The sequence below is a fragment of the Schistocerca serialis genome, unplaced genomic scaffold (assembly GCF_023864345.2).
Source record: "Schistocerca serialis cubense isolate TAMUIC-IGC-003099 unplaced genomic scaffold, iqSchSeri2.2 HiC_scaffold_40, whole genome shotgun sequence".
NCBI lineage: Eukaryota > Metazoa > Arthropoda > Insecta > Orthoptera > Acrididae > Schistocerca > Schistocerca serialis.
The window spans coordinates 25,005-43,171 of record NW_026047975.1 but is presented as its reverse complement, the minus strand read 5'-3'; the positions used below and the strand labels follow the sequence as shown (position 1 = coordinate 43,171).

The window sequence follows — 18,167 nt, the reverse complement described above, 5'->3', positions numbered from 1 at the left end:
TTGTTTTTTTTTCGTTCTTTTGTTTTGTTTTGTTTTTCCCGCTCTCACCACCACCGCCGCATCACGCCTTCCGTTTTCTTCTTGGTTTCTTTTCTGTTCTTCAACTGCTTCAACATCACCGCGCCCCATTTCCACACCACAGCCATCAGCCTCCAAGACGGGCAGGCGCAGTGTGCCATTTCCGGCGCACAAGCACACCCGTACGGTACTCTCCTCGCCCCCACGCCACCAACAACACAGCGACCACGCGGCTTTCAGGCATGGCACGGCACGGCACCGGCGAAATGCGCCGCCCCCGCCCCTCCGCGCATCCGTCCGTCTCGCCACGTTCACTGACAGCCGCGTCTGCGGCTACACCACGACAACCACAACACAACACCGCTCCCCTCCCTGGCAACTCATTGTTTTTCTCCTCCTCTTTTGCACAAACCACAACGCCGAGCACAGGCGCAAGCCACCCACACCGCGCCCCTCCCCGTCCCGTCTTTGGCCGCCGCTCCTCGTTTCCTCGTTTGCCCCCTCCCATCTCCCGAAATGCCATGCCAGCAGCGTTACGCATGCCCCTCCCCTGTCCACACAACACTACCGCCAAACGAACAGCCTTCCGGGCCACATGCAGGGCACGCCCACCTCCAAACACTGCCAATTCACGGACGCGCACACACACACACACACACACACACACACACACACACACACACTCACTTTCTCGACACCTTTCTGTACGGAGGGTGCGTCATCTCCACCGTGACATCCATTTCCCCCCACTGGTAAAACATGTCCACTAACACCTACATACATCATTCAAGTACACAGACAATAGCATACACACAATGGGAGGGCACACGAACATGGACGGCACGGCACTGTCATACACTCTTCCTCAGAACCATATCAACAAACGTTACGTACATCCGGGAAAGCGAAAAGCGAAAGCAAAGGCAAAGCCCAATGCAGCCGTCAAAGGTAACGTTCACCACGGCAGACACTTGCAGCCGCGCCGCCGTTAAACGCATTTCAGTGCGGCTCCAATACGCCTCCGACACGGGAACGTTCCGTTGCTCTACGAATGCGTTTCTCCCCTTTTTCCCTTCCTCTCTCTCTTTTGCCCCCCCTCTGTCCTTTCCTCCTTGCACTCTTGCCTCATTCCTCACGTTCTGCCCAGACATTCGACCGATCAAAGTCAACCTTTCGTTACCGTTCTCAGCGCGACGGTGTACAACAGTATGACGGGTGTGCCCACGACTTCGGTTCAGTTGCGTGACGCCGGTCTATCGCGCCGATCGACAGTTACTCAGGGGGCGACGGATCGGACCACGTCACCGACACACAAAACACTTTCAAACAAACAAACAAATACATACCGGATGGACACAGACAAACACGTGTACAGACATTCGCCAAACAAACGACCGCCGCCGCCGTCGTCGTCGTCTAGCGTCGCGCTTACTGTACTGCACTGGACACGCGTGCATCTTGAATGACGACATCGGTGTGCGTGCGTCGTACGCAATCAGTCAAACACGGCTATCAAAAATCAGAGTCGAATGGTACATCATCGTGCGTGTCGCCGTACACGTACAGTACAATACAACAACAATGCGTCTTAATGGCACGTTCACTTCAACGTCACTCACACACCTCCACGCTGCAGTTACGTCGCACCATTGTCAAACTCGGCGTACAGCAAAGGGAATAGTGGGCGGCAAAAAAAAAACAAAAAAAAAAAACCAAACAAAAACATTTCACATTTCACCCTCGCCATGTATGATGTGCAAAAAACAAACCCGCAAACGGCCGTCGTTACGGTGACACAAAAGTCGCCGATCGCACTGTCCCCCCTCGCAGACAGGTACACACACACACACACACACACACACACACACACACACACCAACACCAATGGGTCAAAACCACTCCAACGAGGCGTGCCACCATTCCACGCCACGGCGACCAACCTCGTGGCCGTACCCCGCAACACGCTTTGACGCGCCCCCCCCACCCACAATCACAATGCACACATACATCACATCACAGCCGTCCACACAAACAACAACAACAACAATTCCGCCCTTCCCGCAAATGGCAAGTTGGTGGCCCTGAAAAGGGCCGTTTTGCCGCTCTCGCAACGGAGGAGCCTTCTCCATCCTTCCTTCCATTCCAGAGCCACCTCCTTACTTGGAGCTCGTGTACTTGGTCACCGCCTTCGTGCCCTCGCTCACGGCGTGCTTGGCCAGCTCGCCAGGCAGCAACAGCCGCACAGCGGTCTGGATCTCGCGGGACGTGATGGTCGAGCGCTTGTTGTAGTGCGCCAGGCGAGAAGCCTCGGCCGCAATGCGCTCGAAAATGTCGTTCACGAAGCTGTTCATGATGCTCATCGCCTTCGACGAGATGCCCGTGTCAGGGTGCACCTGCTTCAGCACCTTGTAGATGTAGATGGCATAGCTCTCCTTCCTCTTGCGCTTCTTCTTCTTGTCGCCCTTCGAAATGTTCTTCTGCGCCTTGCCAGCCTTCTTGGCGGCCTTCCCGCTAGTCTTGGGCGGCATCTCGAACCAACGTACGGCAGCAGCAACACCAGTAGCAAGCGCTCCGCTCTAGTCAGCGTCTCCCCACACAGTGGCACCCGCCGCCAGCCGCCGCCGCACCTTTACCAGCTCGCCCTGTTGCGGCCGCCGACCAATGGGGCGCGCGCGCAACCGGCCGCCGCACCCGAGCCCATAAAGCACCCCCACCCCGGCTGCGCCGGCACGCACGGACGACGGATTGCGGTTCGAGATGTCGATGAGAGAGGATGCTTTACTTGCGAAGGGTGTGGCGGATCGCCGTCCGTCGGGGCCAGCTCAGGCGACTGAGTTGATCCCGGTGGCGGCCCCATCCGGCCCCCCACTTATGACGAACCGGCTTTCGACAACTGACGCTGACGGGTTTGACTCATCGGATTTTGACGCGCACCCTCGTGATCGAGTGTTCATTCTCATGAACAAACTCGCCCACGGGGGCCCCTACCCTGGTCGAGAGGACGACGAGGCGGCTATTCTCGCCTTCTGCAACATTCAGAAGGCTGCCGCTCTACCGCACACGAGGCAGCATGTGTCGGGTGTGCCACCGAGAGCCCCGCCGGTCGCATCGCACGATTTTGCGGTCCCGGCGGTGGCGGCCTCGGCGGGAGTTGCGCCGCTGGCCTCGACCACTGAAGAGGTCGATGTGCCCCCGGTTGCCCCCCTGGCCCCGGAGACACGAGAAGAGCCCGTGGCTGCGCTAGCTGCAGCTACCGAGATGGAGGACATGGACCTGCCCGACGCCAATCTGGCTGAGGCGATTGCCGAGTCGGAGCGCCGTGACACCGACCTTGACGCTCCCCGCGCGCCCAGAAAGCGCCGGGCTGTGACGCATGACGACTCTGACACTCCCTCTCAGACATCTGAAGGAGCGAGGCCGCGGAAGAAGGCCACCAGGGCCTCCCGCACCTCCACCACCGAGTCTGGGCTGACTCTCGCGGGCTCCTCCCGGAGCACCGCCGCGCAGAAATCGACGAAGACCACGCGGCGGCCCACTCGTTCACCTGCTGCTTCCCGACAGCCGGACGAGGATGGTTTTGTCGCCCCGCCCCGGCGGCACACTGCCAGGGCCGCTGCGCTGCAGCTACCGACCCCGCTGCCGACCGCCAACACGTTTGCGGGCGTCAGCGACGATGCGATGGAGGATGGCGCCGCGCCTCCGGCGCCGGCCCAAAAGAAGCCGCCGCCTATAGTCATCCAGTGGGCTGGCGAATACAAGGAGTTCCAGCAAAAACTGGACAGGGTGGCCACGTCCGCCACTGTCAAGAACGCTGGCCGTGACCTTTACAAGGTCACAGTGTCGACCAACGAGGAGTACCGCGCGGTGATGGACGCCATCTGCAAAGATGGCCTCCCGTGCTACACGCACCCCTCCGAGCCGCTCAAACTTCTGAAGGTGGTATTCCGCCACCTTCCCCTCAAGTTTGGTGCGGACTACCTTCGCGAGGAGCTCGAGGACCTAGGCTTCGGCGTCCGGTCCACCGGACTAATGAAGTCTCCACGTACGCATCGCGACATGCCACTGTACCAGGTTGTCCTCGTTGACAACCTGGAAAATCGGAAGATTTTCCAGGTGCAGCGGGTCGGCCGTGTCAAGGTCGCAGTGGAACCTCTCCGGGCCAAAGGCAAGAGGGCCCAGTGCTTTTCCTGCCAAAGGCTCGACCATGTCTCCCGCTACTGCTCCATGTCGCCCCGCTGCGTTAAGTGCGCGGGCGGGCACGAGAGCAAGTCTTGCGGGCTTGCCAGGGAAGACAAACCGACGTGCTGCAATTGCGGCGGCACGCACGTTGCCAGCTATCGAGGCTGCTCGGCCTTCAAACGGGGCCGAAATCAACCGAGGGGAGGGACCGCTCCTTCTCGTAAGGTGCACCCGTCCACCAGCTTTGCTGCCGCCACCAAGGGAGGACCAGCTTCCGCCACCCGAAGTTCGGCGCAGGTGGAGCGTGAGCCGCGGCCACCGACCGCGCCGTCCACGGCTTCGCCCGTGGGGGTGGCAGCCCCCGCGCCCACGCAGGGCGCGCGGGCTGCCGCCCCGCGCAGGCGTCGCCGGCGTGCGGGACGGGCCACCCCTGCCGCTGCACGACGGACTGTCGAAGACACTCTGCCGCCGCAGAGGACGACGCCTCGTGCTGCGCCGCGACCGGCTGCCGATGCTCCGCGGCAGTCGCCTAGTACGGAGCAGCCGCCACCGGCCGCCCCAGTGGCGGAGGCCGCCCCAGCGGCCCCCACCGCCCCCATGGCCACCGACGCAGCTGAACTCCGATCGCTCTTGCGGTCGTTGAGCCAGCTGCTCGAGCAGCTCCCGGTGCTCGTCACCGCGGTCACGTCGGCCCTTCAGGCCGGCGTTGCAACTCCGCCGTGCCATGGATAATCGCCATATCCATGGCCTCACCGTTTGCGCCTTCAACGCAAACAGCTTGGTCCCCCAACAAGGGGAATTCAGGGAGTTCTTGCGCGACGAGGCAATTGACATCTGCCTCGTGTGCGAGACCTTCCTGAAGCCGGGAATACACGTGAGGGTGGCCAACTATCGGTGCTACCGCACCGACAGGCTGACCCACGGCGGAGGGACGGCCATCTACATCAAGGCGTCCCTCAAACATCACGAAGTCCAGCTTCCGCCCCTCGCTGCAATGGAGGCCACTGGGGTGGCTGTCACCACGACGGCAGGGGTCATCACCTTCGTTGCGGCCTACAGGCCGCCGAGGGGACTGCTTCAGGAGGCTGACGTCGACGCCCTGCTGGCACTGCGCGGGAAAGTCTTCATTGCGGGTGACTTGAACGCCAAGCACCCTCAGTGGAACTCCCGCATCACTAACGCCAGCGGCCGCCGCCTCCTTCGCGTCACGCAACGGCATGGTGCGATAGTACTGGGGCCTTATGAGCACACCGTCTTCCCCCATCGCGGCCAGTCTGACGTGCTCGACATCGCCGTGCTCAAAGGTGTTGGGCACTTCACGTCCGCCACCGTTAGATGTGCCATGTCGTCCGATCACCTCCCGGTGGTCTTCGACATGGACGTCATCGGTGCATCTATGCCGTCCGACCGACACAACTTCCGAGGCATAGACGAGGCGCGCTTTCGTGTCGAGGTCCTCGACCGCCTCGAGGGCGCGCCCGATCCCGCTGTGCAAGGGGCTGACGAAGCGTTGGCCTTCTTCACGCGGCACACACTGGCTGCAGCGGAGGCGGCCACCCCCAGGCGGCCAGGACGGCCGCGAGAGATGTCGCGCCAACTCCCGCCACACATCCTCGAGGCGATCACAAACAAGAATCGCCTCTTTCGGGAGTGGCAGCTCACACGGCTGCCTGACACGAAGCGCCGCCTCAACAGGGCGCGGCGCGAGATTCGGGCCGCCATCGACGACCATCGTCATCGGGACTGGGCGGGTCTTGTGGCCACTCTTACAACGACGGACGGCAGCGCTTGGCGGACCGCTAAGCGTTTCCTTCGTCGTCGTCAGCGAGTCCCACCTCTCCATGTGGGTGCGGACGTTGTCTGCGAACCAGATGCGAAAGCAGGCATCCTCGCGGACACGTTCGCAGAAAACTTTCAACCTGCTGATGGCGTGGTCGATCCCGATCACGTCCGTCTGGTGGCAGAGCGCCTGCCGGTTTTTCTCGCTGCGCGACAGGAAGACGACGTGATCGAGCAAATCACAGCCGAGGAAGTGGACCTGCAGCTCCGTCGTCTCAACCCGAAGAAGGCGGGTGGCACGGATGGTGTCACCAACTGCCTGTTGCGGATGCTTCCGCCGGAGGTACACCAATCTCTGGCGGACATCTTTAACAGTATCCTCCGCTCTGGGACCTTCCCTTCCGCGTGGAAACACGCGGAAGTGGTTGCCATCCCCAAGAGCGGCAAGGATCCACGTCAGGCCGCGAACTACCGGCCGATCAGTCTGCTCCCGTCCCTCTCAAAAGTGTTTGAGAGGTTGTACACGGAGCGGCTGCTGCGCCACGTGACGGAACAGCAACTCATTCCCGAGGAGCAGTTTGGTTTCCGGTGCGGCCACTCTACCACGCAGCAGTTGCTGCGTCTCGTGGAGCAGGCGATGCGAGCGCTGGAGACGCGGGAGTACCTAGGGGCGGTGCTTCTCGACGTCTCCAAGGCCTTCGACTGCGTGTGGCACGACGGCCTCGTGTACAAACTTTTTGCGCACGGGGTACCGACGTCGCACGTAGTCCTGCTGCGCTCGTATCTCTCGGGACGCACTTTCCACGTCCGAGCAGATGGAGGCACTTCCACCGACCGGCAGATTCGAGCGGGGGTGCCGCAGGGGTCGGTCCTCGGCCCCCTGCTGTACTCCCTGTACACCGCCGACGCCCCGCGGGTGGCACGCGTGGAGTTGGCACTTTATGCCGACGACACGGCGTTGTTCACCCGCAGCATGAATGCGGCCGAGATGCGCCGTCGCCTCCAGCTCGGATGTGACGTCCTGGGCGCCTGGTCCACGAAATGGCGCTTGAAGTTCAACGCTGCGAAGAGTCAGGCTGTCATCTTCAGCAGAAAGAGGCTGCCACCGGACCTACCGCCGGTCACGATCATGGGGGGCCCCATCCCCTGGTCGCGGACCGGCAACTACCTCGGGGTGACGTTGGACAGACACCTGACGTGGCTGCCACACATCCGTGACGTCCGAGGGCGGGCAGTGGGGCGCCTTCGTGCGCTTTACCCACTGCTCAACCCGTCATCGACTCTCCCTCCACGCCATGGCCTCACCATGTACCTGTCCCTTGTTCGGCCGGTACTGGAATACGCGGCTGTGGTGTGGGGTAACGCGGCCGCGACGCACATTGCGACGCTCCAACGACTGCAAAACAGGGCGCTGCGACTAGCGCTCCACAAGCCACCTCGCTATCCGACGAGGCTGCTCCATGAAGAAGCTGGGATCCCCTTCCTCCGGGATCGCTTCCGGCAAATCGCCCGGCAGTTCTACAGCAATGCAGAACGGTCTGGCAGCCGCTTGATTCGTGGTCTGGGCCGCCAGGTCCACCACAGGCCAACGACTCGTTGGCCAGATCTACTGCGAGAGTAATTATCTCTCGCCGCCCGATGTCGAAACAGAGGGCGTCACAATGAACTACGCCCAGCGAGGACAGCTCACCCTGTTAGGTCCACTGCACCCACTAACGAGGTCCCCGCAGGAACAGCAGCTCCGCTGCTTAGACTGCCTTTACACCTGGCTTATGTAGCCAGCGTTTTCATGCGAGTGCGAGTGAGTGCGCCGGCACGCACTCCGCTGCTCGACTCGCTGCCGCTCGCACCGGTCGTTTTCGTTTCCGTTTCGTGTGCACCGTCGCTAGCCCATCGCCATGTCCGGACGCGGAAAGGGAGGCAAAGTCAAGGGCAAGTCAAAGTCCCGCTCAAGCAGGGCTGGGCTCCAGTTCCCGGTCGGCAGAATCCACCGCCTCCTGCGCAAGGGAAACTACGCAGAGCGCGTCGGCGCCGGGGCGCCCGTCTACCTCGCCGCCGTCATGGAGTACCTCGCGGCTGAGGTGCTCGAGCTGGCCGGAAACGCGGCCCGCGACAACAAGAAGACGCGCATCATCCCGCGCCACCTGCAGCTTGCCATCCGCAACGACGAGGAGCTCAACAAGCTCCTGTCGGGCGTCACCATCGCACAGGGTGGTGTCCTGCCCAACATCCAGGCCGTCCTGCTGCCAAAGAAGACCGAGAAGAAGGCCTAAAGGAGGCCAGGCAATCGCAGCGCCGCGTGCTCCCCTGCACGCAACGCGCTTTGCCGGCTCGGCTCGGCCCACAACAATCGGCCCTTTTCAGGGCCACCACACAAACCTACGTCCAAAGCAAAATTTCAGTCGTCCTCGCCGCACCTTGTTTTGTTTTAACTTTGCACTTTCACAGCACAGCCGCCGCCGGCGCACGTCCGCCATCTTGTCGTCCACACAGCCCGTGTGGCCCAACACACACACACACACACACACACACACACGCACACATTTTGCACGGTCGCAGTCGCCTTCCAAACGACAACGGCAGCAATAATGACCATTGTTAAAGGGAGGCGTGTCGACACACCGCCCTCCACTCCCGCGCGCAACGGCCGTCGACACGAACGAAACAGCTGATCCGGCCGCCTATGCCCACACGCCTTGCCTCGGAAACCCCAACGCCGCCGCAAACACACAGAGCCAAACCACGCAAGCAAATAATCACCGCCTCTCGCACAACAACACACAGCCCGCCACCTCCGTCGCGGTCGATACAAAGACACACAAACGAAGCAGCTCCACACACAGCCAGCCACATGACACGTTTCCTTTCCTTCTCCCCTCCCAGTCACATCACGTCGCTCAAACGGAAAGAAAGAAACAAAGAAAGAAAGAGAGAAAGAAACAAACAAACAAACAAACAACACAGCGCACACACGCAGCAACAACACAGACTCTTTCGCACTTTTCAACTTCCGAACAGTGTGGTGGCCCTGAAAAGGGCCGTTTTCTAGTCTCTCCCACCCACAAGCACGGCCGCGGGAAGGCCAGCGCCCGCTGCGACGCAGCCTAACCGCCGAAACCGTACAGGGTGCGCCCCTGCCTCTTCAGGGCGTACACCACGTCCATGGCCGTCACAGTCTTGCGCTTGGCGTGCTCAGTGTACGTCACCGCGTCGCGGATCACGTTCTCCAGGAACACCTTCAGCACCCCGCGGGTCTCCTCGTAGATCAGACCAGAGATGCGCTTCACGCCGCCCCTGCGAGCCAGGCGGCGGATGGCGGGCTTCGTGATGCCCTGGATGTTGTCGCGCAACACCTTGCGGTGCCGCTTGGCGCCACCCTTGCCGAGCCCCTTTCCTCCCTTGCCGCGGCCTGTCATCCTTCCTTCCTCGGGCAAAGCAAAACGTGCACAAACAGCAGCTGCAGCGGCTCGCGAGTCGGCTACGGTCTGCGCCCAGCCTGCCTGTGTGCTAATGTGTGAAACGGTGTTGGTGTGTTCCACATGGTTAAGGTGTAGGTTTTAATAGCCTAGCGCTATTTTTCCTACATTAAGTTTGTGAAAGTTATGGGGTATGCGTATGATTTCCTAAGCTGTCCTGCACGGGGACAAATGTTGTTAAGGTTGCTGCATCACTCTTACCGGCGCAGCAGGTCTGGCCAGCGTAATGACGCCCGCCAGTGTGGTCGGCTGCCGAGTCTTCTTACCAGTTGGTTGGTCGACCTCTCGGCTTTATCGTAGAATGTTGTCGCTGCGTCCTTAAACCTCTGGCGTAGAGGTTGGACGGCAGCGACGCGGTGAAGCTCCTCCGTGGGGAAGTCCTTGGGCAGGTGAAGTGCCAGTCGTAGCGCCCTGTTTTGGATAGTCTGCAGGCGCTTCAGGTTTGTATCGGCCGTGTTTCCCCACACGACCGCTGCGTATTCCAGCAGCGGTCGTATGGCGGCCTTGTACAGCGTAAGACCGACGTCTTCTGGCAGCGTTGACGTGGGGTTGAGCACCGGGTAGAGCAGCCTCAATCTACCCAGCGCCTTGCCCCTGATGTTTTCAACATGTTGCCGCCATGTAAGCCGCCGGTCTAAAGTGACGCCTAAGTATTTGGCTGTGTCGTTCCATTCGACTGGCACTCCACACACCGATACTGTTGGCGCGTCGTGGCGGAAGGGGCGACTAGCTATAATAATCGCCTGACTCTTCTCGCCATTGTAGGCGAGGCGCCACTTCTTTGCCCACTCGGTGAGCTCGTCGGTGGCCGCCTGTAGACGCCGCTGCAGGACGTCGACGCTCCAGCTGCTGCTGTAGATCGCCGTGTCGTCAGCATAAAGCGCCGTCTGGACGCGGTTCGTGCGTGGCAGATCGGCGGTGTAGAGGGAGTACAGCGTCGGACCGATGACCGAGCCTTGAGGTACACCCGCAAGTATTCGGCGCTCCGTGGAAATTCCACTGGCTGCGCGGACGTGAAACGTCCTTTCCTGCAGATAGCTCTGCAGGAGCCTCACGTGCGACACAGGTACCCCCTGCACAAGAAGCTTGTACAGGAGGCCGTCATGCCACACGGAGTCAAAGGCACGAGACACGTCCAGCAAGAGAGCGCCGAAATACTTACGTCGGTCAACGGCTCCGAACGCTTCCTCCGTCAGGCGCAGCAGCTGGTGCGTCGTCGCGTGCTCCCGACGAAAACCGAACTGCTCGTCGGGGAGAAGTCCTTCGGCGTTTACGTGGGCCAGCAGGCGGACCAGGTAGAGCCTTTCGAATACCTTTGATGTTGCTGGCAGGAGGCTGATGGGGCGGTAGTTTTTAGCCAAGCGAGTGTCCTTCCCTGGCTTGGGAAGAGCAACTACCTCCGCATGCTTCCAGCAAGATGGGTATACGCTGGTGCGCAGTATCCCGTTAAAGATTGCCGCAAGATGGTGTGCTGCGGCGTCGGGAAGCTGCTTCAGCAACATGTTGGTGACGTTATCTGGTCCGCCTGCTTTCTTGCGTTGCAGGTGGCGAAGTTGCAGCTGGACCTCTTCCGGCGAGACGGGCTGTATCTCGTCGTCCTCCGCGCGTTCGCGGAGAAATACAGGCAGGCGGTCCGCTACTAGGCGCAAGTGTTCCTCGTCTACGGGCTCTTCAATTGTTGTGAAATTTGCAGCGAACGCGTCCGCCAGTGCGTTTGCCTTGGCGTCCGGTTCGCTGACAAATCTGTTGCCCACTTGTAGAGGAGGGATGGGCTGAGTGCGGCGGAGGAAGCTTTTCATTGACTTCCACGCCGTCCCGTCCTCGGTGTTCAGCCCTTCAATTTTGGCGGCCCACTCGGCGTTCCTGTGTGCGTCTACATCTGCCTTGATGTGGCGGCGCAACCTGTTGAGTTGCCTTTTCGTCCTCGGGTCCTTGGTTAGCTGCCATTCCCGTTGTAGCCTGTTTTTGGCAGCTATCTGGTCCCTGATGTGACGTGGCAGTATGCGCGGCGTGTGCTCGTCTGCCGCCTGGCGCCTGGCGGGTGTTGCGGCCGTTGCTGCCTCCGTGATGGCTTGTGTTAGGTGTTGCAGTGCGACCTCTGCACCTTCAGCGTCGACGTCGGGAATAGTCTCCAGTGCTTCTGCGACGTTTTCACGGTACTCTTCCCAGTTGATGCCCCTGAGGTCGAGTCCGTGTCGTCGCATCGGCATTATCTCCGAGTCGAGCGTGAAGATTACCGGCAGGTGGTCGGAGGAAAGTGCCGTCCGGGTGCTGGCTGCCACATGTTGCCGGATTCCTTTAAGGATAATGAAATCCAGCACGTCCTCACGCCCTCTTGCCGGGTAGATGGTCGGTTCGTGCGGTCCCACGGCTATCGCGTCGTGTCGTTCGACCACGCGTTGTAACCGGCGACCGCTGGTGTTAGTGACGCGGCTGTTCCAGGCAGCGTGCTTAGCGTTCCAGTCGCCTCCCAGTATGATGTTACCTGGGAGGGACAGGAGCTTGTTTACGTCTTCTGCGTCCAGTGCACCGCGTGGAGGCCTGTAGACAGCGCAGAACGTGATTCTTCCGTGCACGGTGTCGACTGCAACGGCGGCTGCTTCCATTGCAGTGAGCTCCGGCACAGGAACACGGTGGTGTCGAATGGAGCGTCGGACGTAAACAGCCGTGCCGCCCCCTGCAGTCGGTCGGTCGTATCGGTAGCAGGCGTAATTGGCCACGCCGACTCGTACGCCAGGCTTCAGGTGCGTTTCCGCGACGAGGCAGATGTCGATGTCTTCGTCGCGTAGAAACTGCCGGAACTCGCCGTCTTGCGTCCTCAGGCCATTAGCGTTGAACACGCAGATCCTCATGCTCCTGTGGTGTTCAGGCATGCTGGGCTGAGGATGTTGCAACGGCGAGTACCTGATGTACTGCGGCCATTAGCTCGGACATGCGAGCCATCATGAGCTGCATTGCGTCGAGGAGACGGTCAATGCGGTCGCCATCTTGTCGGGGGCCGACAACATGGTCGCTTCCCGTCTCCCGGTTGCCGCCATTTTGTTGGCTGGCGTCGACGTGGGCTGCGGGAGTTTGCTGCTGTACCGTGGTTGGCCGCTGCTGCCGTGGAGGTTGCTGCTGAACCGTGGTTGGCCGCTGCTGCCGCCATCGCGGTTCGGGGAAGTCCGCCATGCTGGCCTGGTCCGGGGCGGGCGGCGCTGATTGGTCCGCCCGGCTGCGGCGAGGAGCGGCCGGGGGGGCCGCTTGCCGTGGCAGGGGCGCAGGAGGCCTATATAGACTCTGGCCCGCCCTCCCCCCACCACGCGCAACCGAGGGCATATAAGCGCAGCACGGAGGCGCGCGGGCCCGTTGTCAAGGCAGCACCGGACGCCGCGCCGCACCTAACCTCCACGCACGCCGCTCCGCTACCGCTATGGCCCGCACAAAGCAAACGGCCCGCAAGTCCACCGGCGGAAAGGCGCCGCGCAAACAGCTCGCCACCAAGGCGGCGAGGAAGAGCGCGCCCGCCACCGGAGGCGTCAAGAAGCCCCACCGCTACAGGCCGGGCACCGTCGCCCTGCGAGAAATCAGGCGCTACCAGAAGAGCACAGAGCTGCTCATCCGCAAGCTGCCATTCCAGCGCCTAGTGCGCGAGATCGCCCAGGACTTCAAGACCGACCTGCGCTTCCAGAGCTCCGCAGTCATGGCCCTGCAGGAGGCCAGCGAGGCCTACCTCGTCGGCCTCTTCGAAGACACCAACCTGTGCGCAATCCACGCCAAGCGCGTCACCATCATGCCCAAGGACATCCAGCTCGCTCGCCGCATCCGCGGCGAGCGCGCCTAAACCGCGCCGCGGCACCGCACCGCACAAACAAAAACGGCCCTTTTCAGGGCCACTAACATCTCTCCGTCGCGAGCAAACTTTGTCGGTCGCCTGCCTCTCGCCCCGCAACCCCAAAAAAAACAAAAACCACCACTTCCCGTCCGTCCGCCACACCCGCTCACTCTGCCTGCCTGCTAGCAGCGCGCAACAATCACACATCATCCCTCCCCGGCGCTCAAAGCGCACAATACCCAACGGCCGACGTCACACCGCACGGGTGGCTGGCCGGCCGCCGCTTTCGTTTTTCGAAATCAAAAAAAACCCGCACTCCACTCCGACGGCCAACGGCCAGGCAGGCGCGCTCGCTCGCTCTACACGCCACCGAAATCCCCCGCCGACTCCTTCCCACATCTCAACGTGCCCCCCCTTGCAAAACATAACACACACACACACAAAGGAACAAAACAAAGACCAGACACGACTCGACAAGACAGACATCCGAGAAGAACGAACGCAGGCAAGCCAACCAACGTATTCAAACAAAACAACGTGACAGAAAACCAACCGTCGGCCGCCGCCACAAACACGGCGACAATCAACCACGACAACAACAACAACAACAACAACAACAACAACAACACCGCTTACCGCTACCGCCGCCCACACCCGCCACCGACCCCCGCAATCCAACCACCACGGCACGCAAACAGCATCCCCACGGGCATACAGAAACGCCAGACAGACACCCCACACCAAACGCAACACGACAATCAAAACCTTCCCCGACGTGCTTTGATGGCCCTGAGAAGGGCCGTTTTGGGCCGCGCGTCTCTTGCGCGCCACTAGACGACGACGGGGGGTGGGGACGACGGAGTCAAGCGCCAAACCCTTCCTTTCCCATCTCTTTCTACTTCTTCTTCTTGGGCGAAGCCTTCGCCTTAGACGGCGTCGTCGCCTTCTTCGGGCGCGGCGCCTTCGGCTTCTTCGTCGGAACCTTGGCGGCCTTCTTCGCCTTCGACGGCGACTTGGCCTTGGCCGGCTTGGCCGCAGCCGCCTTCTTCGCACCCGCGGGAGCGGCCGACGCCGCAGACGCCTTCTTGGCGGCGCCCGCCTTCCGACCGGTCGCCGCCTTCACGCCACCAGCCTTCTTTGCGCCGGCCGCACGGGCGCCCTTCTTCTCCTTGCTGGCCGGAGCGGCGCGCTTCTTCTTGGCACCGCCAGCACGAGCCTTGCCGCCCTCGGCCGCCCCCCCGCCGCCGGCGCCGGCAAGCTTGAACGAGCCGGACGCGCCCTTCCCCTTCGTCTGCACCAGCTCGCCCGCCACGACGGCCGACTTGAGGTACTTCTTGATAAACGGCGCCAGCTTCTCCGCGTCCAGCTTGTAGTGCGCGGCTATGTACTTCTTGATCGCCTGCAGCGACGACCCGCCGCGCTCCTTCAGACTCTTGATGGCGGCCGTCACCATCTCAGAGGTGCGCGGGTGCGCAGGCTTGGCGCGCGGCTTCTTCGCAGACGACGCAGACTTGGCCTTCTTCGTAGTGCCGGTGGCGGCGGGTGCCGCAGCAGTCTCGTTCGTAGCCGCCTGATCTGCCATTTCGACGACGCGCGTAACACACAGCGAGAGCGAGAGCGAGAGCGAGCGGGACGGCAGGCACGCAAGCACAGCACAGCAGAGCAGAGAATCACAAGGGCCCAGCCAGTGTCGCGGGCGGGCGCGGACGGCCGAGAGAGCGGCCGCCACTCTGCGCGCCGCCGCGCCGCGCCTCCCGCGCTTGCTACCGCCCAACGTCCGACAGCCTGTGCGGAGCAGCCCCAAACCTGCGCCACAACCGCCCGCGCCTTTCAAACCACCGAGGATGGGGCTACACACAGCCACACCACAGTCGCCAACCAGTCGCCACGGCAGCGCCGCAAACCACGGCCAAACTGCAGCTACCGCGCGCTACAGCCTGGGTCGGCCCGCCGAGAATCGCCGCCCCCGCCCAAATGCCGCCCCCACAGCCCCAGCCGACGACCCGCCACAATGGCCAAACCTTCGGCAAAACTCCCACACCGTCGCCGCGGCAGCCCGGCCAGCGCGGCCGGCGCCACAGCCACACAAGCCGAGGCGTGCGGCGATGACGGCCGTGCAAACGCGCCTCCGCCGCCCCATCGCCTTCCGTCGCCCTCCCGCCGTTTCCCGATCGGCCCGCAGCCGTCGGGCCACATCGCGCGCCGTCCTCCTCCTCTCGCCCGCCAACATTCACAGCCGTTTCTCAACAATTGCCCGCCGCAACAGGCGCCGCCGCCTGCGCAACAGGCGCCGCCGCCCCTCGCCGCTTCCGACCCAACCCCTCGACCGAGGCAAACCGCAATCCGAATCGACAGACCAACCCAATCTGCCGTCAGCACACACGCCAGCCGACCTTACACGTTACGCGTTACACATTACGTTTACACGTCTAGGTTAGGTTAGGTGGACGTGGGTTAGGTTAAGGGGACTTGGGTTAGGTTAAGCGTCAAACTTAGGTTAAGCATTCAAACACGTCAGGCGTCAGAGGCTAGGTTAGGTTAGGTTAGGTTAGGTTAGGTTACACGTTAGGTTAAGGGGTCAGTGCTAGGTTTAAGAAGCGTCAAACGTAGGTTAAAAAAGCGTTCAAACGTGAGGCGTGAGCCGGACAGCTTACCGTACGTAGACGTTAGGGGCTCACAGGCTGAGCTCACCTCGCCACACCACAGGTTAGGTTCGGTTCGCTCGGCTCAGCGTAAAGCGCCGAGGTCAGGGTTACGTTCGTTCACCTTCGGGCGCCACACTTTCGGTTGAAAGGTCGCGACGGGACGACGTCGGCAGGCACGCCGCAAACGAACAAAAACGTACAGACGACGTCGAAAACCGCCGACAGACGGGGGAGCAGCACGACCACGACCAGATACCGAGCGCGAACGAGACACACGCGAACCACCCCCACCGGCCAAAGGGCACCACACAACAACCCAGAGCACCACGTGTCGACACCAGAGCAACCCGCCGCTCACGCGACATGGCTGGCACCGAAGGGCAACCGCCCGCAACTGCGCTTTCCGCGCCGGCCCGGATGCACGTCGTGCTACAACAACACCACTACCGTACACAGCCGCTGTTCACAACATCACTATCATGCGCGCCCGCGGCTCGCCGCCGTCGCAGTCGCAGCCCCAACGCCAGCACCATTCACACGCACCGCAACACAGCTCGCCGACACAGCCGAACAAAACAAACACCACACAACAACAGCAACAACGCCGCCGCCTCTACTTGTGCCGGCGACCCACCCCGCCGATGGCGCACCTTTCGCCAGCCGGCAATCGACACACACGCACCCACCCACCCCCCGGGGCCCAGTGCAAAAAAAAAAAAAAAAAAAACACACACAAAAACAAAACAACACAAACGACACGGGAAGCGCACACCGCCACTTCGCGCGCACGCCACCAACCAGTCGTCGTCTCACAAATAACAAACACAAACAAAATAAACTAACAACTAGGGCAACACAAAACAAAAACGCCTCGCACGAACCGCCCACAAAAAGGACAAGCACACGCACAGCCTCTGCTGACGACCACGACGCAGCGGCACGCTGCTCCTGTCTCGCGCCCCGCGCCCCACTCGATTCACACCTCACGCGACACCGTCAACGACGGGCTCGCTTCCCGCAACCTACCACCTTTCCGCCACGGCGCACAGCCCCAGCCCCACCCGACGACGCCCGTGGCAACGACTGCACTTTCACCACCGCCTCCCCCTTCCCCCCCAAAACACACACACACACACACACAGCCAGCCAAACACGCACTCGCGACCCACACATGCACGTGCATCGGCACACGCCAACCAGTCAACGTCGACAACCACACGCAAGGCTCGAAACGAAACCGGCGTCCTTCCACGTTGCCATCAAGCTACGCGACACAAGACACAAGGAACCAACACAACAGCCGGCCCCACTAATTCCCACTCTCACGCCGCAAAAAGCACACCGAAACCGCCAAACGCACGCACATTCCCCTTCGCACTGACACCGACCGGCTCGCTACCACACACCTCTCGGCAGCCGTTTCACGCCAATTCGCCACACCGCCCACACAGTCGACAAGCGCCCGCCCTGTACGGCACACGCAACGACGCAGCGCAGCAAAGGGCGCCCGCAACACATACCTCTCCGCCGCCCGACGCGCCAACCGCCACACCACACCGCCAGCCACTCGCAAATTGTGCACTGCCACCAGCCACACGTCCAACACGCCGCGCCGCCTCCGGCCACCCGCCAGGGGGCGCTCACGTCCGCGACAACAGCGCGGCCCGCCGGGCCGGGCCGAACCGAACCGAGCCGCCGCTGCTCTGCACTCGGCACGGCCACACCCTGCTGCAGACCGGGCTCGTCTCTCTGTACGCGTCTGCCTGCGCATCAACACAACACGACCTTTTATTTTTTTTTTTTTTTTTCCTCTCCTCTCTACCGCCATCCCTTCTTCTCGCGTTTTACTCGTTGTTGCAGCAGCGGCGCACACCTACACATCCACATCCACAGCCCCAGCCGAGCCGGCCTCACCTCAGGGCCCGCCGCCAGCGTCTCCTCCTCGGGCACAGGTGCGGTGCTGTGGCCGCCCATCCAACCGCATTGCTGGCCGTCCAGCCGCCAGGCGTTCCCACTGCCGCGAGCCACGCCGCGCACCGACCCTGCTGCAGAAAACGAAGCATAGCCAGAGACCGACCGATACACAAAGCAAGCCGTCGCCTCGCCTCTTGTCCTTCCTGCCTTCCTTCCGCCCCCGCCCTTCTCACACCACCGCCTCTCCACTTTCGCCCCCCCCCTCCTTTTTTTTTTTTTCCTTCTGTCTTTCTTTCTTTCTTTCTTTGGCCCTCTCTCCTTCCCGCCATGGCGGTTACGGCA

General features: G+C 61.8%; 1 protein-coding gene across 1 annotated transcript; it reads left to right on the top strand.

Moving 5' to 3' along the window:
- The first annotated feature begins 2,976 nt into the window (after positions 1-2,976).
- LOC126446542 (proline-rich protein 36-like) lies at positions 2,977-12,653 on the top strand. Its single transcript, XM_050090982.1, has 2 exons — positions 2,977-3,801; positions 12,378-12,653. Exons 1-2 carry the CDS (start codon positions 2,977-2,979, stop codon positions 12,651-12,653), a joined length of 1,101 nt encoding a protein of 366 aa, XP_049946939.1.
- Positions 12,654-18,167: the final 5,514 nt, after the last annotated feature.